The sequence below is a fragment of the Moschus berezovskii genome, chromosome 18 (genome assembly GCF_049115385.1).
Source record: "Moschus berezovskii isolate FMDL1 chromosome 18, NW_MosBer_1.0, whole genome shotgun sequence".
In the NCBI taxonomy this organism is placed as follows: domain Eukaryota; kingdom Metazoa; phylum Chordata; class Mammalia; order Artiodactyla; family Moschidae; genus Moschus; species Moschus berezovskii.
Window position 1 is genome coordinate 40,246,535 of NC_142477.1, and position 22,076 is coordinate 40,268,610.

At 40.0% G+C, this 22,076-nt stretch overlaps 1 protein-coding gene across 1 annotated transcript in view; it reads left to right on the forward strand.

Moving 5' to 3' along the window:
- WDR70 (WD repeat domain 70) overlaps positions 1-21,626 on the forward strand; it is a 282,763-nt gene extending 261,137 nt beyond the window's left edge. The window contains exons 15-18 of the mRNA XM_055422159.2: positions 1,236-1,315; positions 3,102-3,218; positions 5,237-5,399; positions 21,451-21,626. Coding sequence (XP_055278134.1) covers positions 1,236-1,315; positions 3,102-3,218; positions 5,237-5,399; positions 21,451-21,538 — 448 coding nt within the window. The 3' untranslated portion in view covers positions 21,539-21,626. The remainder of the gene's footprint in view (positions 1-1,235; positions 1,316-3,101; positions 3,219-5,236; positions 5,400-21,450) is intronic.
- The last annotated feature ends 450 nt before the right edge of the window (positions 21,627-22,076 follow it).

Sequence of the window (22,076 nt, forward strand, 5' to 3'; positions counted from 1 at the left end):
GCAGAATTGTTCTCTGCCAGCAGAGGAGGACAGCAGAGACAGTTTCCCCTTCTACCCCACATCTGCCCAGTTGCCAAATTTAAGCATACCAGTGCGTTTCAAGAATCTAAAAACCTCACTGGAGACTCAGTCAGCCCCTCAGTTATTTCTCTTTTCCTTGGGCACAAAGGTAAACATCCATCCAAAAGATGGATATGTCACCATCCAAAAGAGATTGTCTGTTTTTCTCTATTAAGCTACAGTAAGTGATTAGCTGTATCTTTAGAGTAAGCCTTGGCTATCTAGTACAAAATTCCATATGCTAAATTTACTGGGGTCCCCCATAAACCTTTTGTGAGGTCCCACATTTTTCTGGGGGGAAAGGAAGCCTGTCCTCTATTAGTGAATATTTATTGACTATAATCTGGCTCTGAATAGAAGCAGACAGTCCTGTTTCCTTCAGAATTTTCTAGAATTGGAACCTTTGCCCTATAAAATAAAATTATATATTGTGGTCTTTAAGAACAAATAGGATTTTGTTTGTTATTTAATAAAGAAATTAAAAATACTAATGTAAGTAGGATGAAAGGAAGAGGTACATTTTACTTGAGAAAATGATGAACCCCATTTGATAGCACCCTTTAGAAGGCACTATCTTTGGACTCTTTTAAAAAATTTAAAAGAGTATTTGTATTTGTCTCTCCTGAAAGGGATGCTCATTATTGCTAAGGAAAGTCAAACATTCTAAGCACACTTTTGGTTAATCCCGCACATTCTTGGGCTGTAGCCCCTTGGCAGTCCTGCCAAGCTGACTTGGATCCAGACACTTGTACTCTTGTATTTGAGACGTGGACAAATGCCACTTGGGCTGTAGACCACCCAGGTTGCTTTCATCTGATTCATAAACTAAAATTTGAACCCTGTGACCTTTAGGGTGAAAAGGTTGATTAATGTTAACATCTCTTTAAGATCTTAGTTTTCGGTTATTTCTATAGATTTTTTAAACTAGCCTTTTGTTTTCCAGTTACCTTTCTAACCCTCTCACACAGTAGTAACCACTGATGCACAGACTTGCCTTCCCATATGTTTAATCTCTTATCACCAAGGGCTCCATCTGTTGCCAGTCCTTAGAAAGTCAAGGACTTGGTGAGTTGGTGTGTACAGAGTGTGTTCCTGAAAAGTGTCTAATGCTTTTGACATCGACTTTCTGTTTCTAAGACCAAATAAAGGAAATAATTTGCTTTAACTCCTCTCAGGGGAGCGAAATTATGTGTAGTTAAAACCCAGCGGAAAGCGAAGCAAGCAGAGACTCTAACCCAGGACTACATCATCACCCGTAAGTTGTTAGCATGGTCTCTATGTCATGCATCTGTCTTCTCTTCTAGTGTGCTGTTGATCTCATGGGTTTGGAGACAGAAAAAGCCCTCCAAGTTCAGGCATATATTAAAAAATGCCCTATTCATGTGTTCAGGATGGGAGTCATGTAATAGCTAACTCCTCCAGCTTCTGTGACTCATCACGGAGACAGGGTTACTCCATGTAACTTTCAGCCCCAAAAGGAAGAGCCTAAATTCTGTGAGCCTGTGACAGACTGATCCAGAGACCTTCAGATATAAAATGAGCTACCTGAGGTACAATCAGAAATCTTATCAGCACAGAGCAGCGTCTCTCAGCTTTGTCACACAACTTTATTAATCTGATAGATTTTTGTTTCCCAGAGTCACAGTCTCAGACCTGCCATGGGGAGCGGCTAGAAAGATCTCAGATGCAGTAGCAATTGCCATTAGCAGGTGTCCATGTGGACTTTCTCAGTGGCTCAGTCTCAAGCCCAGGGGGCGCTGCACTGCTGTGTTTTCTCCCTGGTGGTGGGTCTTGTATAAAACCAAGTCCCTCGGAGCTGGTGATGAGTGAAAAGATCCCATGGCATTTTTTTTGTAAGAGTAGAAGTGTTAAGGTCAGTGTTCGAAGCAGTCTAGCTCATGTAATTATACGTGGCCTACTTAAATTCCTGCAGTCGTTTGAAGTGAAAAGCTATTTTTCCCTCTCCTAAAAATACTATTGTGTCATGTTGCCCAACAGAGTGATGGGTAGCTGTGTTTCTCAGCTCCCCTAACTCAAGGCAGGCATATTTACTGGTGAGTGATATGGTCCTGGCCCAGGCTGGCAATGTGCATTGAGGATGGCAGGTACTAGAAGTGTTTTTCAGGTGTTATAGCCATTTCTATCATTCACATCATATATTTCCTTTAAACCCTTATTATTCCTGTAATTCTCCTCCAGTTTTCTCTTTTAAAGGAGTTTTAATTTGCACATAAACATTCAAAGACATTATTCTGGTACTTTTTGTGGTCATAAATAGATATTTAATTCTTTCCCCAGTAGTCTTCCCCCTCTCCACCAGAATATGACACTGTTTCCCTTATAAATTTGTATTGTCTTTTATATTCTGAAATTTAATTCTGACATTGAGTGAACAATCAAGAGCAATTGGACAGATGTTACTCTCTGATTTTTATTCGTCGATCACATTGAAAAAGGAATAAGTCCCTATTAAGTCACCGCGTCAGGAGGTTCAGTCACCTCTGTGCGTTCAAGACAGCTTCTGTCCCAGTTTCTGTGGGATAAGTGTCCTTCCCTTCTGGTTACTCAGTGTTGTCAACCATTCCTGAGAGATGGCCACATTTCAGAAACGTGTGAAGTGATTCCAGTGTTTATGAGGCCTCTGAGGAGACTTCAAGGCTGACAGGAAGCTGTTGGCATTATTCACGTTTGGGTCCTATAAGAAAAAAAGTAAGAGGCAGTCCCATTAAGTGTTTCTTGTCAAAACCACAGAAGTTAAGTTTAACTGCTGCCCACAGTCTGGTAGATGGGGAGCCTCATCAGTGTTTCCGTGACGGTATTTGACAGTATTTCCTGAGCGCCATTAGTTGCCAGGAGAGGTGAACAATGTGTCTGGTCTCAAACAAAATTGGCTAATTGGTTGCAGTGAGACTGTCTTTTATTATTAGATGAAGCCCGTCATTATGACTTCCATTTCATCTACCTTTAGTCATGCTCTAGCTATGTTTTTGGTTGGAAGGGTTATTATCATAATGAAATTTTTCAACTGTGACTTCTCCTAGCTCATGCCTTGCCTATGTTCCGCGAACCTCGCCAACGGAGTACAAGGAAACAGCTGGAGAAGGACAGACTGGATCCCCTGAAGTCTCACAAACCCGAACCTCCTGTCGCAGGCCCAGGTGACTGATCTAGCTAGTGACCCTCAGAGGGGGTCACTGAGGGCCAGGGTGGGGTAATCGAGACAGAACTTGGAAGATCTTTTGGGCCTGGATACCTGTCTTCAGAGATTTTTACTAAATAGGATTTTTCAAATACCTTCTTTTGCCTCAGAACTTTTTGCTTAAAGAACTGATGCAGAAGCCCAGTGCATAAAACTGATGCGAATGGAGCTGCTGTGCTGAAGCAGAGAGGAAGCCCAGAGCCTTAATTCTTGGTCTCCAAGTCCTTTAGGTGACCTCACTGGAGCTCTGGGGCTCCTTGGAACTCAATGTTTAAGTCACTGTTCACCATACTGGCTTAAAATTCAACACTGAATACTTTGGCTGAAATTTAGGCTGGATTAGAGTTCACAAAAGGCAGAAAGTGGCCATCATTTAGTTCTGCGTTATTAAAATAGAGCTGCCCATTTCCCTAGAAGATGAATAAAAATCCTTAGAGTTTCTAAGAAAGTAAGACCAGAAGAAAGCAAGGCAGCACTGGCCATCATACAGCCGTACCTTTTTCTAGAATCCCTTTTTCTGTTATCAGCTGCATAGTTTCCATTTGTTCTAGTTTCATAAGCTTATATCACTTGTGGCTTGTTTATTCATCTGAACCTGACTTCTGGACCTCTGTCCCTTTGGCCCACCCCTTTAACATTGAAAAAAAATCTCATATACCAGTCTCAGTTTTTTCCCCATTTTCTCTGCCATCGTCCAATAATCAGAATTCTTGCATAATATTCTTGCCTGGATTATTAAAAAGCCCTTGTAGCTAGGCATTCTCTCAACTCACTCTCTCTCCTCACTACTACCTTCATTCATCTTACAGCTTTTATTCCCAGTTCCTATAGTTTTCATATTGCTGCTGCCCCCACATCTGCAGAAGCTATGCACTGTCCAGTTGCGTGCCCAGAGATTCAGAGTTCTCTACAGTCTGACTCTCAGCCATGTTTGAGCTGTACACCTCACCTCTCTCCTACTTGATCTTCTGATATGACTGTTGGTTCATTCCTGCCCCCGAATGCCCATTGAACTTCCCTCTTTCTATACTTTTGTGTTTAAATTATTCAGTTCATTGACAATAACCTTCTCTGTCTTCTGACTTCTCCCAAATTGGATGTCTTTCTTCCTTTAGATCCCCTTCCCGCATCAGCCTGAAGAGCTTCTTCTGAGTGCTACTGATATAATAGTTACTGGCCATACAGATTCTCTGACAATTATTTCCTGCCTGATAAAATTTATCTTTTAGTGCTACTTGATTTTTCGTGTGGTGTTTTATCTTTTTTTTCCCTCTTTTTAACCTCTTTGAAAAGTCATATGTCTTTTGAGTACTGGGAACCAGGCTAGCAGTTGAGGGTCCAGTGGGGAACAAATTCCTGCCCAGGTGAAGCTTCCTATCAAGAGCCATTACATATAGTAAAATAATGTCAATCAGTCTATTCATCTTACTTGTTTTCTTTCCTACAAGGTCTTTGGAAGATGGCAAGCCCTAAGATATTCTTATTTAAAACTAAAGTAGCATCTAATGATTATTGGTTATTTTTATTAATTGAATTTCATGTATTCATGCCTGAAGAATTTTTTAAGGCATATACATGGCAAGCTATTTGTATTTCTTCCTACATTGCTGTCATTGTGTAAATTAGGCAACTAAAGCATAATAAAAACATGTCTGTATTTTAAAATATTATGGGGAAGTTGAGCTTTGGTGATGTTCCACTTTGGTTGTGATTACCTTAAATGAAAGTAGAAAGGACAATACTCAAGTACTCTTTAAGTGTGCTTCAAACCAAAGTCTATAGAAACCCCAGAATGCTCAAAACCTTGATTCTTCACGGAATGACAAAAATCGGGTCAATCTGAATCCCTGACCCTACCCTATCATTCATTTAACCTGTAACCTGGGCAGCCAGCAGTGAAGGATTTTCAACCTTGTCAGATAAGCCCAGACTGTATGCTCACTCTGTTCCTGATTTGTTTTTCTCCATTTGGAACAGGTCGTGGTGGCCGGGTTGGAACCCATGGAGGCACTCTGTCTTCATACATTGTGAAGAACATTGCTTTGGACAAAACCGATGACAGCAATCCCCGGGAAGCCATTCTGCGGCATGCCAAGGCAGCTGAGGACAACCCGTACTGGGTTTCTCCAGCGTACTCCAAGTAAGGAACCAGCCTTTTAAAATAGAACGTTTCTTATGTTATCAAATTGGGTAGAACATAGCAATGGCTGCTTTGGGCTTCTAACTTCTCCCTTTCTTTTTTATTCTTAAGCATGAGAAATAGGCCAGGTACTAATGGTTCCGAAACATAGGCATTTGTTTATATCTGAGGACTCTAAAATTCTAAATTTTTAAACTAGGCCACTTCCATCAGAGTTATACCAGTATTCTCACCTGGAAAATTCCATGGACAGAGGAGCCTAGCAGGCTGCAGTCCATGAGATCACAAGAGTCAGACATGACTGAACACTCACACAAACCCGTTATGGGGGTTCCCTGGTGGCTCAATGGTATAGAATCTGCCTGCCACTGTAGGAGACGTAGGTTTGATCCCTGGTGGGGATGATCTCCTGGAGGAGGAAATGGCAACCCACTCCAGTATTCTTGCCTGGGCAATCCCATGGACAGAGGAGCCTGGTGGGCTACAGCCCATGGGATTGCAAGAGAGTCAGACACGACTTAGCGACTTAAACAACAACAAAACAACAAACCAGTTATGTGAAACTCATTCTACCTGTGATTAAAAAAAGAAAGGAAGAAAGAGAAAGAAAATCACTGTCTATATGCATTATCTTAGTTGTGAAAGTTGCTCTGTTGTGTCTGACTCTTTGCCACCCCATGTATATACAGTCCTTAAAGTTCTCCAGGCCAGAATACTGGAGTGGGTAGCCATTCCCTTCTCCAAGAAATCTTCCCAGCCCAGGGATTGCATCCAGGTCTCCTGCATTATGGGTGGATTCTTTACCAGCTGAGCCACCAGGGAATCCCAAGAATACTGGAGTGGGTAGCTTATCCCTTCTCCAGGGGATCTTCCCGACCTAGGAATCGAACCAGGGTCTCTTGCATTGCAGGCAGATTCTTTATCAGCTGAGCTATAGTTAGGGTTAAAAACAGGAGAAGGAAGTAGCAACCCACTCCAGTATTCTTGCCGGGGAAATCCCACGGACAGAGGAGCCTGGCATGCTGCAGTCACTGGGATCCTAAAGAGTTGGACACACTTAGAGACTGAACAGTAACAACAAAAAGCAAATGAAGAGAAACAGTTTGCAGGATCCAGTATTGAGGATTAACTTCTATTTGTAGAGCTGGTTTGTAAGTAATACTGAACACAGGCAGAGTAGGACCTGCCAGCTCAGATTCCCTCAGTTAGCTTAACACGGGTGAACTATAATGGTTAGACTTACAGAAAAATCATAAAAACAGTACAGAGAGTTGATATATACTTTTCACCCAACTTGCCCTAATGTCAGCACTTTACATGGCCATAGTACATATGGTAGATTTAGTCCTAATTTTTTAAGGAATCTCCATAAATAGTCTTTTGAGCTTTTTTTTTTTTTTTTCACTTAACAGTATGACCTGGAAATCACTTTCATAGAGTTCATTCTCATTCTTTTTCACAGCTGTGTAGTGATCCAGTATGTGGCTATACAGTGGTTTATTCCACTGCTCTCCTGTGTGCATGTTTAGATTGTTCCCAGTATTTTTCAATTACTAACATAGTGAATAAATTTATGTATGTGTATTTTTGTATTGTCAGAAGTACATCAGCTTTTTTGTTGATGTTTTTATGTATTTCTAAAGTTTTCTCTTAAATTCTGCGAAAGCTGATATTTATATGCTGGAAAAAATCCTTTATAAACCAACTCAACTTATGTGTTATACTGATATTGATCCCCTATATGCTGATCATTATGAGCTATGGATACTTTGCCTAAAAGTAAAACACACTGTCTTAGCTTGGGTTCCTTAAAAGCAGACCTTGAGAAAAAGACCCCTATGAAGACGATTGAAGCTAAGAAAGAGTACAACATTAAACAGTTCAAGAAGGGTCATTTTCCTTAGTATCCCACAAGGTGACCCTGGAGACCCCGGTCAGGGGCACAGTAACTGGCATGCTTCACTCCAGCATCCGTTAATCATTGGTGATGGCTGGAGATGGAACTGGGGGAGACACTTAAGGTACTTCCAACTCTCTGGGGCTCCAGCAACCTGGGAACAGACCTCTGACAAAGAGAGAGATGGATGCTACTGCTGTGAGTGAAAGCACCCTGCAGAAAAATGATAAAGCAATTGGAGGGCCCCTGGTGGGGAGCATCATGTCCTCTACTATATGTGCTATAGCAGAGCAGAGTTTACTGATGACGTCAGTGGTGGATGTTGCAACATGTATGAATAACCAGACAACACAGATGGAACATCTCTGAACGGTTAGCTGGATAATATCACAACAGCTAAGAGGGTCATATCAAGGCTGGCCAGCTAAATACTTTGCATTTAGCCTTCATTTGTATCAAATCTGTGTGCTATAAGCTAATATGTGTCAACACATCCTTGGCACTCAGATATGCTTGTGGGCTTATGGATTATGCCTCTGTTGACACTTCTGTTTCTAATGGAATAGTTATTGTCTATTACCATTAGGGATTTTTTATACTTCAAAAGTTTGTTTAGAAGCATACCAAAAATTATCTGAGGAAAGAAGAGTAAACAGAGCCTTAAATTTGCCAAACATAGTTAAGTATCATTTTGATAGTGAACTGCTCCAAACAGATGTACATACGTTTGTACACAGAGTAGATTGTTGCAGTGTCTCCACAAATATTGAAAAAATGTCATTTGCTGATTAATGATTGATATTAGCAACATGAGCTTCCCAGGTGGTGCTAGTGGTAAAGAACCCACCTGGCCAGTGCAGAAGACTTAAGAGCTGTGGGCTTGATCCCTGGGTTGGGAACATCCCCTGGAGGAGGGCATGGCAACCCACTCTAGTTTCTTGCCTGGAGAATCCCATGGACCGAGCCTGGTGGTCTATAGTCCGTAGGTTGGACAAAGAGTTGGATGTAACTGAAGCGACTTAGCACACATGCATATGTTAAAATCTTCTTTTTTTTTCCTGTAAACTTTTGTTTATGTCTTTTGCCCTTTTGTCTATCTTTATATTAAGGAGCTTAACCCTTTGTGTGTCATGAATTGTAAGTATTTCTACTTGTCAATTGTCTTTATTTTTACTTTGTTTATGACATTTTTCCCCCAAGTGAAAAAAATTATTAAATGTGGTCAGATTTAGGGGGGTTTGTTGTTGTTTAGTCACTAAGGCATGCCCGACTTTTTGGCGACCCCCATGGGTTGTAGCCCACCAGGCTTCTCGGTCCATGGGATTTCCCAGGCAAGAATATTGGATTGGGTTGCCGTTTCCTTCTCCAGGGGATCTTCCTGACCCAGGAATCAAACCCAGGTCTCCTGCATTGGCAGACGGATTCTTTACCGTTTGAGTCACCTGGGAAGCCCCTTAAAAATTATATCACACACAAATAATTTCCAACATTTGTACCTACTGTTTCTTTGTGTGTGTGTGTGTGTGTGTTTTATTGGAGGCTAATTACTTTACAATATTATATTGGTTGGTTTTGCCATACATTGACATGAATCTGCCCCTGGTGTACATGTGTTCCCCATCTTGAACCCCCCTCCCACCTCCCTCCCCATCCCATCCCTCTGGGTCATCCCAGTGCACCAGCCCCGAGCATCCTGTCTCATGCATCGAACCTGGACTGGCGATTCATTTCACATATGATAATATACATGTTTCAATGCCATTCTCCCAAATCATACCACCCACACCCTCTCCCACAGAGTCCGAAAGACTGTTCTATACACCTGTGTCTCTTTTGCTGTCTCTATACAGGATTATCATTATCATCTTTCTAAATTCCATATATATGTGTTAGTATACTGTATTGGTGTTTTTCTTTCTGGCTTACTTCACTCTGTATAATAGGCTCCAGTTTCACCCACCTCATTAGAACTGATTCAAAAGTATTCTTTTTAATGGCTGAATAATACTCCATTGTGTATATGTACCAAAGCTTTCTTATCCATTCATCTGCAGATGGACATCTAGGTTGCTTCCATGTCCTTGCTATTATAAACAGTGCTGCAATGAACATTGGAGTACATGTGTTTCTTTCAGTTCTGGTTTCTTCAGTGTGTATGCCCAGGAGTGCGATTGCTGGGTCGTATGACAGTTCTATTTCCAGTTTTTTAAGGAATCTCCACACTGTTCTCCATATTTCTTTATCTTATCTAATTGTACTGACTGCCAGTGCCAGAACAGTATTAAATAATAAAAGCAATAGTGCACATCCTTTTCTTAAAACGTGTAATTGCCCTTTTTGTAGATTAAAAAAAGTCAAATATTGGCAATTTCATACTGTTCAATTTAATGGTGTCTCTTCATAAAGCATGACAACTTTTGAAAACACCCACATGCAAGATGTTAGAGAAGATTCAACAAAGATTTATGGAACACCTACAATGTGTCAGATATTGTTCTAAGTTGTGGTTTACGGAGCTTATATTCTGGTAGAGACAGGCAATAAATAAATCCATAGATGTTAGCAAGTGCAATGAAGAAAAGTAAAATAGGGATAAAGGGGCATAGAATAATCAGGGAGAGAGAGGGGTACTACTTTCAGATACAACGATCAGGATAGAACCTCTGCTAAAGAGGTCTTGGGCTTGAGTGGAATGAGGGAATGAGCCATGCAGGTATCCAAGGGAAGAGCATCCTAGGCGAAGAAAATGCTGTGTGGAGACGAGAGGCATGTTGCTCTGAAATAGATGCTGAGTTTTATTGAATTCCTTTGTCATGTCTCTGTGAATTTCTACTTTTTGTGTTTTTGTTTTGGTGTGAGGTTTTTCTGGCCACACTGTGTGGTTTGTGGGATCTTAGTTCCCCAACCAGGGGACCAGAGATGGAACCCATGACCTCTGCAGTGGAAGCTCAGAGTCCTAACCACAGGACTACCAGGGAGTTCTGTGTACTACTTTGATCAGTGAATATGATTAATCATATTACAGAATTCCTAATAGTGAATCATCCTAGCATCTGTGATATGACCCTCACATGCTTGTGATTTGTTCTTTGTCAGATGTTAGGCTGCCTTCATAAAAACTTTACGTGCTTTCCTTTTCTGTATATACTCTTGAACTGCCTTGTGTACCATTAAATCTATTTGTAAAAGTCGGATAGATGGTGAAACTGTTGAAGTCAGGTGCTTTTGTGGAGGAGAGGGTGAGTAGTAATTCCTTAATCTTTCTCTTGCTTGTCTATCCCCTCATGGGAAGTAGACTCTTTGGATTTTCTGACTTTTCTGAGTCTGCTTGGTAATTAATATTTTCTTGGAAAAAAAATTCGTCCACATTTTCAACTTTCTTTAAATAGAGTTAATTGAAGCAGAAATTGATTTTTTTATTGGTTACTCTTACCTAATGGCATTTTCCTGCATCACAGGTGGTTTAGTATTATTTACAATTGAATAATATGCTAGTCTCATAGCAGTTCTGCAAAATGGGTTGAATAGATACTGTCATATCCTTACCTTACATGTGAGGAGACTATCAATTTACAATTGAAACTAGAATTAGACTTCATTTCTCTTAATCCCTTGTAGGGCTTCCTTTGTAGCTCAGTTGGTAGAGAATCTGCCTGCAATGCAGGAGACCTGGGTTTGATCCCTGGGTTGGGAAGATCCCCTGGAGAAGGGAAAGGCTTCCCACTCCAGTATTCTGGTCTGAAGAATTCCATGGACATGTGTATTCCACGGGGTCACAAAGAGTCGGACACAACTGAGTGACTTTCACTTTCCCTTTCTCCTGATCCCTGATTTAATGAGCTCTTCAGAGGTCTGTGGTCTCTCTCAATATACACCTTCCTGTTGCTACGTTTTGCTCCCATCTCTTTCCTTCCATTCAGTTTTGTCACTTTACGTTTATTGCTTACTAAGTTCACGGCACTGTCTGTGGCATGTGATTTGTTAGCCTGAATTGCAGTGCAATTTCACCTGTGTTCACCTGCTAGAGTATACTATTTTACTGCCAAATAGCAGAGTGTTTGAAGGGAAGCTAATATTTAAAAGGATCTTTTCATAAAGGTCGCTGGAATTGAGAATGTGTGTCTGATTGTTCTTCTTCACTGCAATTGATTTGTGTCATTGATGAAGTGAAAATTTACTGTGTCTTGCATTATCCCAGAAAAACACAATTATTGACAGATATTACACAAATCTGCCTGCTTGCAGATGACATATACTCACCTTTTCTCTCCAGTGATAAGAACAAAGTCTTTGAACCCTTTACCTTTATTTTTGAGTACTGAAGTTTCATTCCTGGCACTCACAATCTAATAGCCCCGAAAGTTTTAAAACACAGCAGGATCACAGAGGACTCTGGTTTAGCTACACATGGGAAGATTCAATTACAGTTTCTTGTCAAAAGATGTTGCTGTAGGGAGGGGAGGGGAGCTGCCTGGGGAGGGGGCGGGATAAAGATCCAGAATGCTATTAGCTTACACATCCCCACGGATAGTTGTGTGTGGGAGCCTGAACCCTGGCCAGTAGCCTGACAGCCTGACAGCTCTGTCTGCCATGGTCGCTTTTCTTGCCCGTTAAGGTGCCATTATTGCTGGTTCTGTCAATTTAATTTTCAGTGTGCATGTCTCATGTGATACAGGATACATGGGTATGTGTGTGAGCATTAAAATATCATTGACATCCATAAAGGATCCACTGAAGTCATGTTGAGTTACTAGGCAATATTTCAAGAGGTCAGTCTTTGAGTGAGTAAAGATTTGTGTCAGGAAGAGACAAACCCATAGAGAGAAATATAACTTTTTCCCCCTGAGTTATGGTTGCCTGACTGATATCACTGACCACTATATTCCTATGTAAAGGCCAGTGTTTCTCAAAGTGATTTTGTGGACTGTCTGTGTCAGAGTCGAGGGTGGGAGTGGGAAGGTTAATAATGCAGATTTCTAGACTTCACCCCAACTCAGTTAGACTGTGAGATTGGGGCTGGGAATCTGCTTCTTAAGAAGTTCTCCAGGTGATTATTTTGTCCACTAAAGTCTGGTTATAATTTTTTAAAGTAATTATGTAAAATAAACCACAAGTTATTCACCTTCTAAAACTTCAAATGTATGAAATAGATTATTTTGATTATAAAAATTCATACTGAAGACAAGTTATTTACATAGAAGAGCATTTCCCCCAGGGTTTGTTTTTTTTTTTTAAAGTAAGCTGCTGTGTTGTATTTAATATGTAAATTATTTTATCAGATACATTCTACATACAACTTTTGAAAATATAAATTGGGGAATAAAGGATGTGGTAATAATGACACTGCTGTTATACTTACACCATGCCAGGCATGTTTAAAATTCATATATATATAAATATATATATATATAATTATTTTAATCCTCACAATAATCCTATGAGGAAGGGGTATTATTTTTCCAATTTTGCATTTGAGGAAACATATAACTTGACCAAAACCATACAGGTAGCAAGAGGCCAAATTGGGGTTTGAACACAGGTGGTCTGGCTCCAAAGCCAAGCTTCCACTTTTGAGTACTACAGCATACTGCTTCTCATCACAAAGCAACTGATAGTAGTTATTGGAAAATTTGAATATTGGAAAAGTTGAATAATAGTGAAGCCTAAAAGGTGACTGGGTGTGCCAGCATGGCGTAGTAGAAGAATGCTAGACTAGGAATCAGAAGTCCTGGGGTTTAGTTCCTTTTCCAGGGCTCACTTAACCTTCTTGAGACTCTTTCCCCATGTATGAAGAAAGAGATTAGGCTACACTAATGCCCAGCTTTCGTGCATATTTTCAAATAGAAACTGTGACACACCGTTAAATACGTTTTATAAACGTGAGCTTAGGGAGGGCATTGATGTTACCTGGGCTGCCTCAGGCCTGTGTGCTCTTCAAAGATTTAATCATTCTAACTTGTTTACCCACTTATTGATAGTGGTTTTAGAAGGTTCTTTTTGTTTTGTCCTCTATTTTTTCCCCCCAGTTTCCACAGGTTTCTTGTATGCCCCTTTTCCCACTCACCCAGTCTTGGAGCTCTCACACAAGCATTATGAGTTAGTATATCCTGTTTAATGAGTCTGAGATATGTTTAGGTATTTTCCAAAATATTCTATCTTCATTTTCTGAAAAAGAACATTCTTTTTCTTGTTGCCTCTCATCTTATGCATCCCTAATGTTTTTTATGTGTAACTGAATCACCTCACTGTATACCTGAAACAACATTGTTAATCAACTATGCTCCAATATGAAATAAAAATTTTTAATAAATAATAAAAATTATCTTTGCTTAGCTCTTCACCAAAAAGAGGGGACCATTTAAGTGGAATCTTTTGGTCAAGCCTTTATTTAATCTTCATAATTCTGCAATTGTGATGACTGGGTCAGAGTTCATCTGTACCGTATTCATTTTAACAGGGTTAACAAGTGTGTCAGATTGTCAAGTCATGGCTATAATCGACTTTGGCTTTGAGGTTTTCGCTTCATAATAAACAATGGGCCCTGAGCCAAAAAAGCTGTGGTTTACAGTCACATACTAATGACTAAATATTACAAATGATTTCCCCTCATGCTCATTCTATTACCCTGGAGCTCACTTTATGCTTTTTGAATGAATCATATCAGGAGAATATCCATAACTAAAAAGAATTTGACCTGTCAACTTCCCATTGCAGCCAGAGACACTGTGAGACTTCTCTGTCCTGAGCACTCGAGGAGGAGTGTAGAAAGCCTAGGTTACAGCTTAGTCAGAATAGAAGAGACAGCCTTTGAATCTTTGAAAGGACACTTTGAATCTCTTACATAAACACTGTATCCAAAAAAAAAAAAAAATGCCCTTTTGGAAGATTACAGGGAGAACTTTTATTCATTACTGACTGTTCTATGCAGAATTCCCCTGGATGGAAACACTGAAGGTGCTTTGAGAAGCACTGCTTCAGGTGTGGCCCCAAGTTGGAGGCTAAGGTTTTTCTAAGGTGCCTCTTCTTTATCCCAGGAAGCGGTTTGCTCTTCCTCATTCCCAAAGTGGAAATGAAGTGGGACTCAGATTCTGTTGGGCTTCTGTCATTGTTCTGTGCCCGCTATTGCTGGAAGAAGACTCACTTTGACAAATAACTTTGAGAATTCAGTTTAAAAAATGTTCCAAGAGGAACATTAATCAGCAGAAAGTTTCAGCTATTCAGAATGTATAGATTTGAGAAAGGCATTTGCTTAGGCTTTCATATTTACCTCATGAAATATTAACTATTAGCAAGTGCAGAATGTTACTGAAGCTAAAACAAAGCAAAAAGCCCATCACCCCTCCTCTGATTAGTTTATTTAACTGTTAGCGGTAATAAATATATTGCTGTCTAATCTGCTCTCCCTTTCTTGGTAACTCTAATAAACAAGATGACACATATAGTCAAGTGAAAAATGTTTATTATTTGCCAAATGAGTTAATCACACTGGAAAATAAAATTCTCGCATCAGCCTCTGTAAGTTTATTTTCAGTTACCACTTAGAAAAATGGGTAAGTGTGGACAGTAAACCAGTGAAACCAAGAGTCTGGATAAAGCTGGACACTTCACTACTTCCTGGTGAGGCTTATTAGCTCATCCCCCTCACCTCTTGAGTATGTATGATACTTGGGCTTAATGGAATGTTCCCTTTACTTCCTTTTTCTTCAGATCAGTCCTTTTATAGGATTTTGTTTGGGGCGCCTGAGGTAAATCTGCTATGAGACTGTCTGAGATGACCTGTCTCTTGAGAGTTCTAGAGGAGCTGATTAAATAGAAGACGGGAAATGGGTGGTTATAAAATGCCTTCTTGAAGCAGTAGAATATATTTCTTGCACATTGTTTATTTATATGTGTATTTCCCTAGTTGCTGCCATGTCTTCAGTGCCCCTTTGGTTTAGTTTTTCTACTTTTTCCTCATGGAAGCACCCAAAAGAGTCTGTGTTATGACCAGTGTATGAATTCCGTTTCTTCAAGCTGTCCAGAAAAGAATCCATTTTATGTGGCCGGTGACAAGGTTAGAAGGGGTTTAGAGGGTTTTTTGTTGTTTATATGTTGATTTCCTATTAGTTTTAAAAGTAGGAATTTCTGGACCAGCTTTTAAGTGTTTTCAAAACATTTTATCTTTTGGCTTGTGTCATTTTGCTCTTGCTTGACACTCTTGATTTATTTTTATAGATGTTTTCTATGCCAAGGGCAAATTAGGCCACCCCCAGGGAAGAAATCTCCTGGTTATGTTCCTAACTCTGCTGAAAGTTGCCTAATCGCCTCTGCTCTTCATTGTCTTGAAAAGTGACTAAAGAAGTCTGTTTTAAATGCCCTAAATTATCCTGAATTGTTTTCTTTTTTTTTTTGGTCTTCCCTTTGTATGTATTTCCAAAAAATCTCAAAAGAAAAGCTGCCAGAAATAAATTTAAAGATAAAAATTGCTGGCAAGAAAGAATAGCTGCAAGATTTAAAGCTCTAATTCTCTCATTTTGCTTCTATAAAACAGTGGCATTCCTAGACTGGACGGATATACTCATTGTGCCAAGTCTAGTAATATGTTTTGAAGAACCTGGTCTTTCTTCAGCAGACAACATTCAGCTCTTTTGGAAGGTGCTGACCTGTGTGTAAGAATGTTGGTTTTGCAGGGGCAGGATGGATTGGCACAAGGGAAACTTCCTTCTGTGGGCCATATCTCCCTTCACCTCCCCATCCCATACTCCTGAGAATTAGAGACTGCTCCTTAAAGGATGGCCCTGTGAGACTGCAACCTCAGACTTCCTTCACCGAGCCTTCTGTAGCACCACACAGGGCCATCTTCTCTAGATGTGAGAAGTGCTTTCCTGCAGTTGGAGTAAACTCGTCATGTGTAGCAGACTGTGTTAAGAACACGGATTCTCTGCTTTCAGAGCCTTTCTTTCCCAAGCAAAGGGAGGGAGGGAGCGGCCAGCGGACGTTCCCCCCAGTGTGCTCCACCTGCCAGCGCTGACAGGATAAGCTTAGGAAATTTTATAGCGATTGGAGATTTTTATTGAACCTAATAAAACATTTGGATCTGTGTTTTGTAATCTTTTAATTTTTTTCTAGAAATATTTATCTGCAAGCGGTCAGAAATTAGAAAACAGAGTCTGGCCTTGCACCACAGATGGTTTGAGAAGCACTGCTGTAGGCATGGCCTTGGGTTGGAGGCTAAGGCTTTTCTAAGGTGCTTCCTTTTTTTCCAGGAAGGGGGTTTGTTCTTCCTCATTGCCAAGTTCAGGAGCCTAGTCTTTTCCTTTTTTAATTTTGGTAAAATACACATAACATGAAATCGACCATCTTAACTGTTTGATGGTATTAAATACATGCACGTTGTTGTGCGACCAGTCCCCAGAACTCGTTTCATCTTGCAGTACTAAGTTCTATACCCACTACACAGCAACTCTTCGTTTTATTATGTTGATATTGTCTTTTGATGTACAGTTTTAAATTTTGATGCAGTCCAGTTTACCTATTTTTGCTCTTGCCTGTGTTTTTGGTGTCATATCAAAAAAATCATGGCAAAATCCAGTGTCATAAAACTTTCCCCTGTGTTTTTTTCTGGAAGCTTTATCATTTTTGCTCTTAGGGTTAGGTCTTTGATCGATGCTGAGCTAATTTTTGTACCTGGTATAAGGTAAGGGTCCAGTTTCATTGCATATGGATATACAGTTTTCCCAATGTTTTCTGTTGAAAAGAGCCCGGTTTTATACTCAGCTATTATCTACCTGGGCAGCAAAATGAAAGGAAACAAGTGGTAAGCAAGCATTGCTGGGAAAATTTGAACACTGGTTTATGCCTTGATTTTGGCAATTTGGGGAAGGGGAACATGGCTATTGAATGCTCAGTGGAACACGAGAGCTCAGTGTCATGATTTGATGTGTACACATAATATGGCTATTTTGCTGACAACATTTTTATTAATTAAAAAATGGCATTTAAAATAAATTCATGGAGTTTCACAAAGAAGACCTTCCAACCTTCCAAACAAGTTGATACCCCTTGAGTTAAAATACCTGGAGAGGAAAAGTAAACTGTTGTGGTCTGGTAATTGAAAGTGACAGTCTTAGTGACCCTCATATGAAAATTTACTCAGTGAATTTTGCTGAGTTCTACTGTAGGGAAGGGGAAGTTTATCTTCTTTGAAAAACTAAACTTTTGTCTTGGCTTCTAGGAAATTTAGTGCTAAGTTTTATGCTTGGTTATTTATCTTTTCATCTTTTTGTTCTTGACCTTCTACTTATTTGTTTTGTTTGGATTTTCTTTATAATTCAGTTTTATTGAGGTATAGTTTATTTACAATAAAATGCAAAATGTACCCTTTTCAAGTCTTGACAAATATATACACTTGTAATCACCACTTCAGTCAAAATTATACAATGTCTCCATTCACACAAAGTGTTCTCCCCTGCCTCTTTGCCATCATTACTGCTTTTCTGCCTCTTGTTAAATAGATCCATTGATTCTATGCCCTTCAGTGTTTGCCACTAACCTACTAAAAATACTTCTGGAAGTAGGTGGATTATAAGGGAGAAAAAGTGACTACATAAATGAAATAGCCTTTTCAAGCTCTAGGTTTTCTTCCTGTGACCCGTCATTCATCTTTTTTTTATATCCCAAAAAAGCGACGCTACAACTTCATAAGGACTTTTCTCATTGCAGCTAATTCTGATGAGCTATGAAGCATTCCCAGCTATCTTTAGAAGACCTTGTTTTACTCTCTTAGAAATTAAATAGCTAGTTTTAAGGATTTGTTTTTAAACTTCCAGCACATTTTATTTCTAAGTAGATAGAAGAGCATTATCTCAACATGAAGGATATTTCACTTAAACACATTTTAACTCATGGTAAAATTCACAGTATTGCCTTCATTTTGTGTGTGTGTCTGCGCATTTTTTGGAATATATTGTTGCAAACATCCTCAGTACACATTGCACCATGAAAGAAAGTAAAAGTGAAAGTTGCTCAGCTGTGTCCGACTCTTTGCGACCCCATGGACTGTAGCCTGCCAGGCTTCTCTGTCCATGAAATTCTCCAGGCCAGAATACTGGAGTGGGTTGCCATTCCTTCCTCCAAGGGATCTTCCCAGGTCTCCTGCATTGCAGGCGGACGCTTTACCTTCTGAGCCACGAGGGAAACTCCTGAGCACCATGGATGGTGCCTATATAGAGGAAACCAGGCACAAAATAATGCACACTCTAGGCATCCTACAGAGACAGGACAGACGCAGGTGAGGCTGCTCTGAGAGACCAGGAGTCAGGATACGGTGACCCTGGGTGGGGGGTTAGTGACTTGAAGGGAATATGAGGGGCTTGGGAGCTAGTCATGCTGTTTCTTCTTCGGGGTGTTGGTTTCATGGCACACAGAGTTTGTGAAAATCCAGAGAACTGTACATGTATGAAATAATGCACTTCTCTGTTTGTATTATACTTGAGTTAATGTTAAAAACACACACTTCATCATCGTCCACCCTGGGCCTTTAGCCCTTTGGGACCCACTAATCAAGTTCAACCTCCACATTTGGTGGAGTAGGAAACCAAGCCCCTGAGAGGGGAAACACCTGTTCCAGGTGACAAAGCAAGTCAGGGGCCAAACTAGGAATGAATCCCCAGCCCGAGGCTTAGCTCGAGGGCTCCTCACCACTCCAGGCTTCCAGAGGATTTTTTTCAGCCAGATAAATTTGTTCCTGTACGGGTCTGTCTATACCCAGAGGATCAACTTCTTTGCCAGAAAGATGAAATATGTCATGAGCACCAGTTGCCTTGTTGTAGCATGTTAGAAAGTCGGTGGCCCTGCTTTCTAGTAACTCAGCAACTCATGACCTATGAAAATCTGCAGCTGGTTTTGGAAATGTGAGAGTTATGACTTGTTTATAGATGTCACAACAGTGTCTTGAAGTGACAACAAGAAATGTAACCAACTGGATTGTGTATGGGGACAGTGTGGGCTCTAGGCAGGTGACTGGAAAGATAGGAACTGTGACCAACTTGTGCATGAGGAATTCTGGTGCGTGGCTTGCATCGAAACAGTGTCTACATGGAAAGTGGATGGTTTATGCTTCTTCCCCAGGATAATAAAGAAGCAGTGAACAGTAATAATAAGGGTTGTTTTTTTCCTTCCAGCTTTATTGAGATATAATTGACATATAGTGCTGTAAAAGTTTTAAGTATGATAGCGATTTGATTTACATATATCATGAAATGATTACCACAATGTTTAACGAGCATCCATCATCTCATACAGACACACAATTAAATAGAAAAAAAATTTTTTCCTTGTGATGAAAACCCTTTGGATTTATCCTCTTAACAACTTTCATATATAGCATAAGGCAGTTTTAATTCTATTTATCATGGGGTAAATTGCATCCCTAGTATTTATTTGTCTTCTAATTTGAAGTTTATTCGACTTGAAGTTAACTTGAAGTTTTGAACTTTTAACTTGAAGTTTTCAACTGCCTTCTTCCAGTTTCTCCTCCCCCATCCCCACCTCTGAGAACCACAAATCTCATCTCTTTTTCTGTGAATTTGTTTGTTTTGAAGTATAATTGACCTAAAACACTGTGTTGGTTGCTGGTACCCTGTACAGTGATTTGATATTTCTATACATATCACAGTGATCATCATGATAAGTCTAGTTACCATCTGTCATCATATAAAGGTATTGCATAATTATTAGCCCTATTCCACTCAGTTCATACCAGTGACGCTTATTTTATAACTGTAAGTTTGTACCTCTTCATCTCCCTCACTCCCTCACCTGTTTCTCTCCTCTCTATACCTCCCCCCCCTGCTTTGGCAACCTCTTGGTTAGTAATATAAGGTTTTAAGGCAATGGCAACCCACTCCAGTGTTCTTGCCTGGAGAATCCCAGGGACAGGGGACCCTGGTGGGCTTCTGTCTATGGGGTCACACAGAGTCGGACACGACTGAAGTGACACAGCAACAGCAGCAACCCTGTTTCACTTGCCAAATAAAGGGGATTTTGACATTAGTTTACTATTCTGCAATGACCTTCATATTATGAACTGAACTCTAAATGAAGATGTAAGCTAAAGTACATCATCTGCAGATAGCATGCTTTAATGTTCCCTCATAATGCAGTGAAAGTGAAGTTGCTCAGTCATGTCCGACTCTTTGCAACCCCGTGGACTGTGGCCCCCCAGGCTCCTCTGTCCATGGGATTCTCCAGGCAAGAATACTGGAGTGGGTTGCCATTTCCTTCTCCAGGGGATCTTCCCAACCCAGGGATCGAACCTAGGTCTCCTGCATTGCAGGTAGATGCTTTAACCTCTGAGCCACCAGGGAAGCCATAATGCATTAAGCTGCCTTTAAAAGGAAACCAGCATGACTGAAAGGGGCATAAATTATGACCATCTGATATTTTCCTGCAATTATTTTCTGTGTGAACGATGTAAAAAGGAATGACTTTGAACCAGGTATGTTTACAAAGCACAACAGGTCCTGATGCAAAGATTGCTTGATGTACTGCGTGTCAGTATGACGCCAATGATGCTCAGTGGTAGATCCTACAATGCTGGATATTCACATGCATTGATCTGGGTGTTTGGTGGAAGGAATGTTCATTTGTTTTGATTTTTACTTTTGCTGACAGGTCCAAGTTACCATATATGTTATCTGTCATTTTAAACTCATGAAATAAGAAAACTCTTGCCTCAGATTCTACTGTTTGTGTGCACTCTAATCAAGTGCATTTGGACTACTTAAGTCTAGGAACAGCCCACAGAGTTATAAATAAAGACTGTGTAGATTCTTGCTTGATGACTATAGTTTGGCCTCCCAAACAGTCCTGGTTATTTAGCCCGAGTTTGAGGTGGAGGGTGGTTATGGATGTGTGAGTTTCCACTGAATTTGATACATTTTCATTTTATTTAAGGAAAGGACAACATACATAGTCTGCCACAGAAGGAAAACCTTTAAAAGAATCTGAACATAATTAAATTTCCATTATCCTTTTCTTTGCCAGAAGGTTAATGATTCTCTAATAATTGAGATGTAATTGATCCCCCAAATGTGCTTCTACTTGATGAAAGTAGCAAAGTCCAATACACGCTTGCTGACTAAATTTTTCCTCTCCTCTTTAACTCTCTTTTAGGACTCAGCCCAAAACCATGTTTGCCCAAGTTGAGTCTGATGATGAGGAAACAAAGAATGAGCCAGAATGGAAAAAACGTAAAATTTGAAGAATCTCCTGTGAGAGCTGTTTGCATGAGGGGGAGGGGTATTGAACAGGTTTGTTTTTTTAATGAAATAAAAACACATTTTTATGAACAGGTTTTGTCCTTTGCATTATTGAGCCATTCAAAAGGTTGGTAGCTACCTTTCACTAAACTTGTGTTTACATTTTCTTACCTATGACTATTAAACTGTATTATATAAGTAAATAAGAAGTAGATTCTTAGCCTATTACCTAGTACTTTCAGTATTTGAAGACTTTATTCAACAGTTATTGGTCTTATACAGATTGTTATAACCTTGGGGGAGGAGAACGTACGCTGAGACGTACATCTGTTGTGAGCAATTCTAAGAGCACAGTGTGGAAATGAGCATCAAAATGGTTAATATCTCTGTATAATTTCACAACAGTTGTTTACATGACTGTAAATAATTAGGCTGAGTTCAAACTGAATGTTTGAACCATTGCCATACTAGGAAACAATGTGTATCTGATTATCCTAGAACACTAGCAGGCAGTGATCAGGAGTTAGGAAGTGGGCTTTG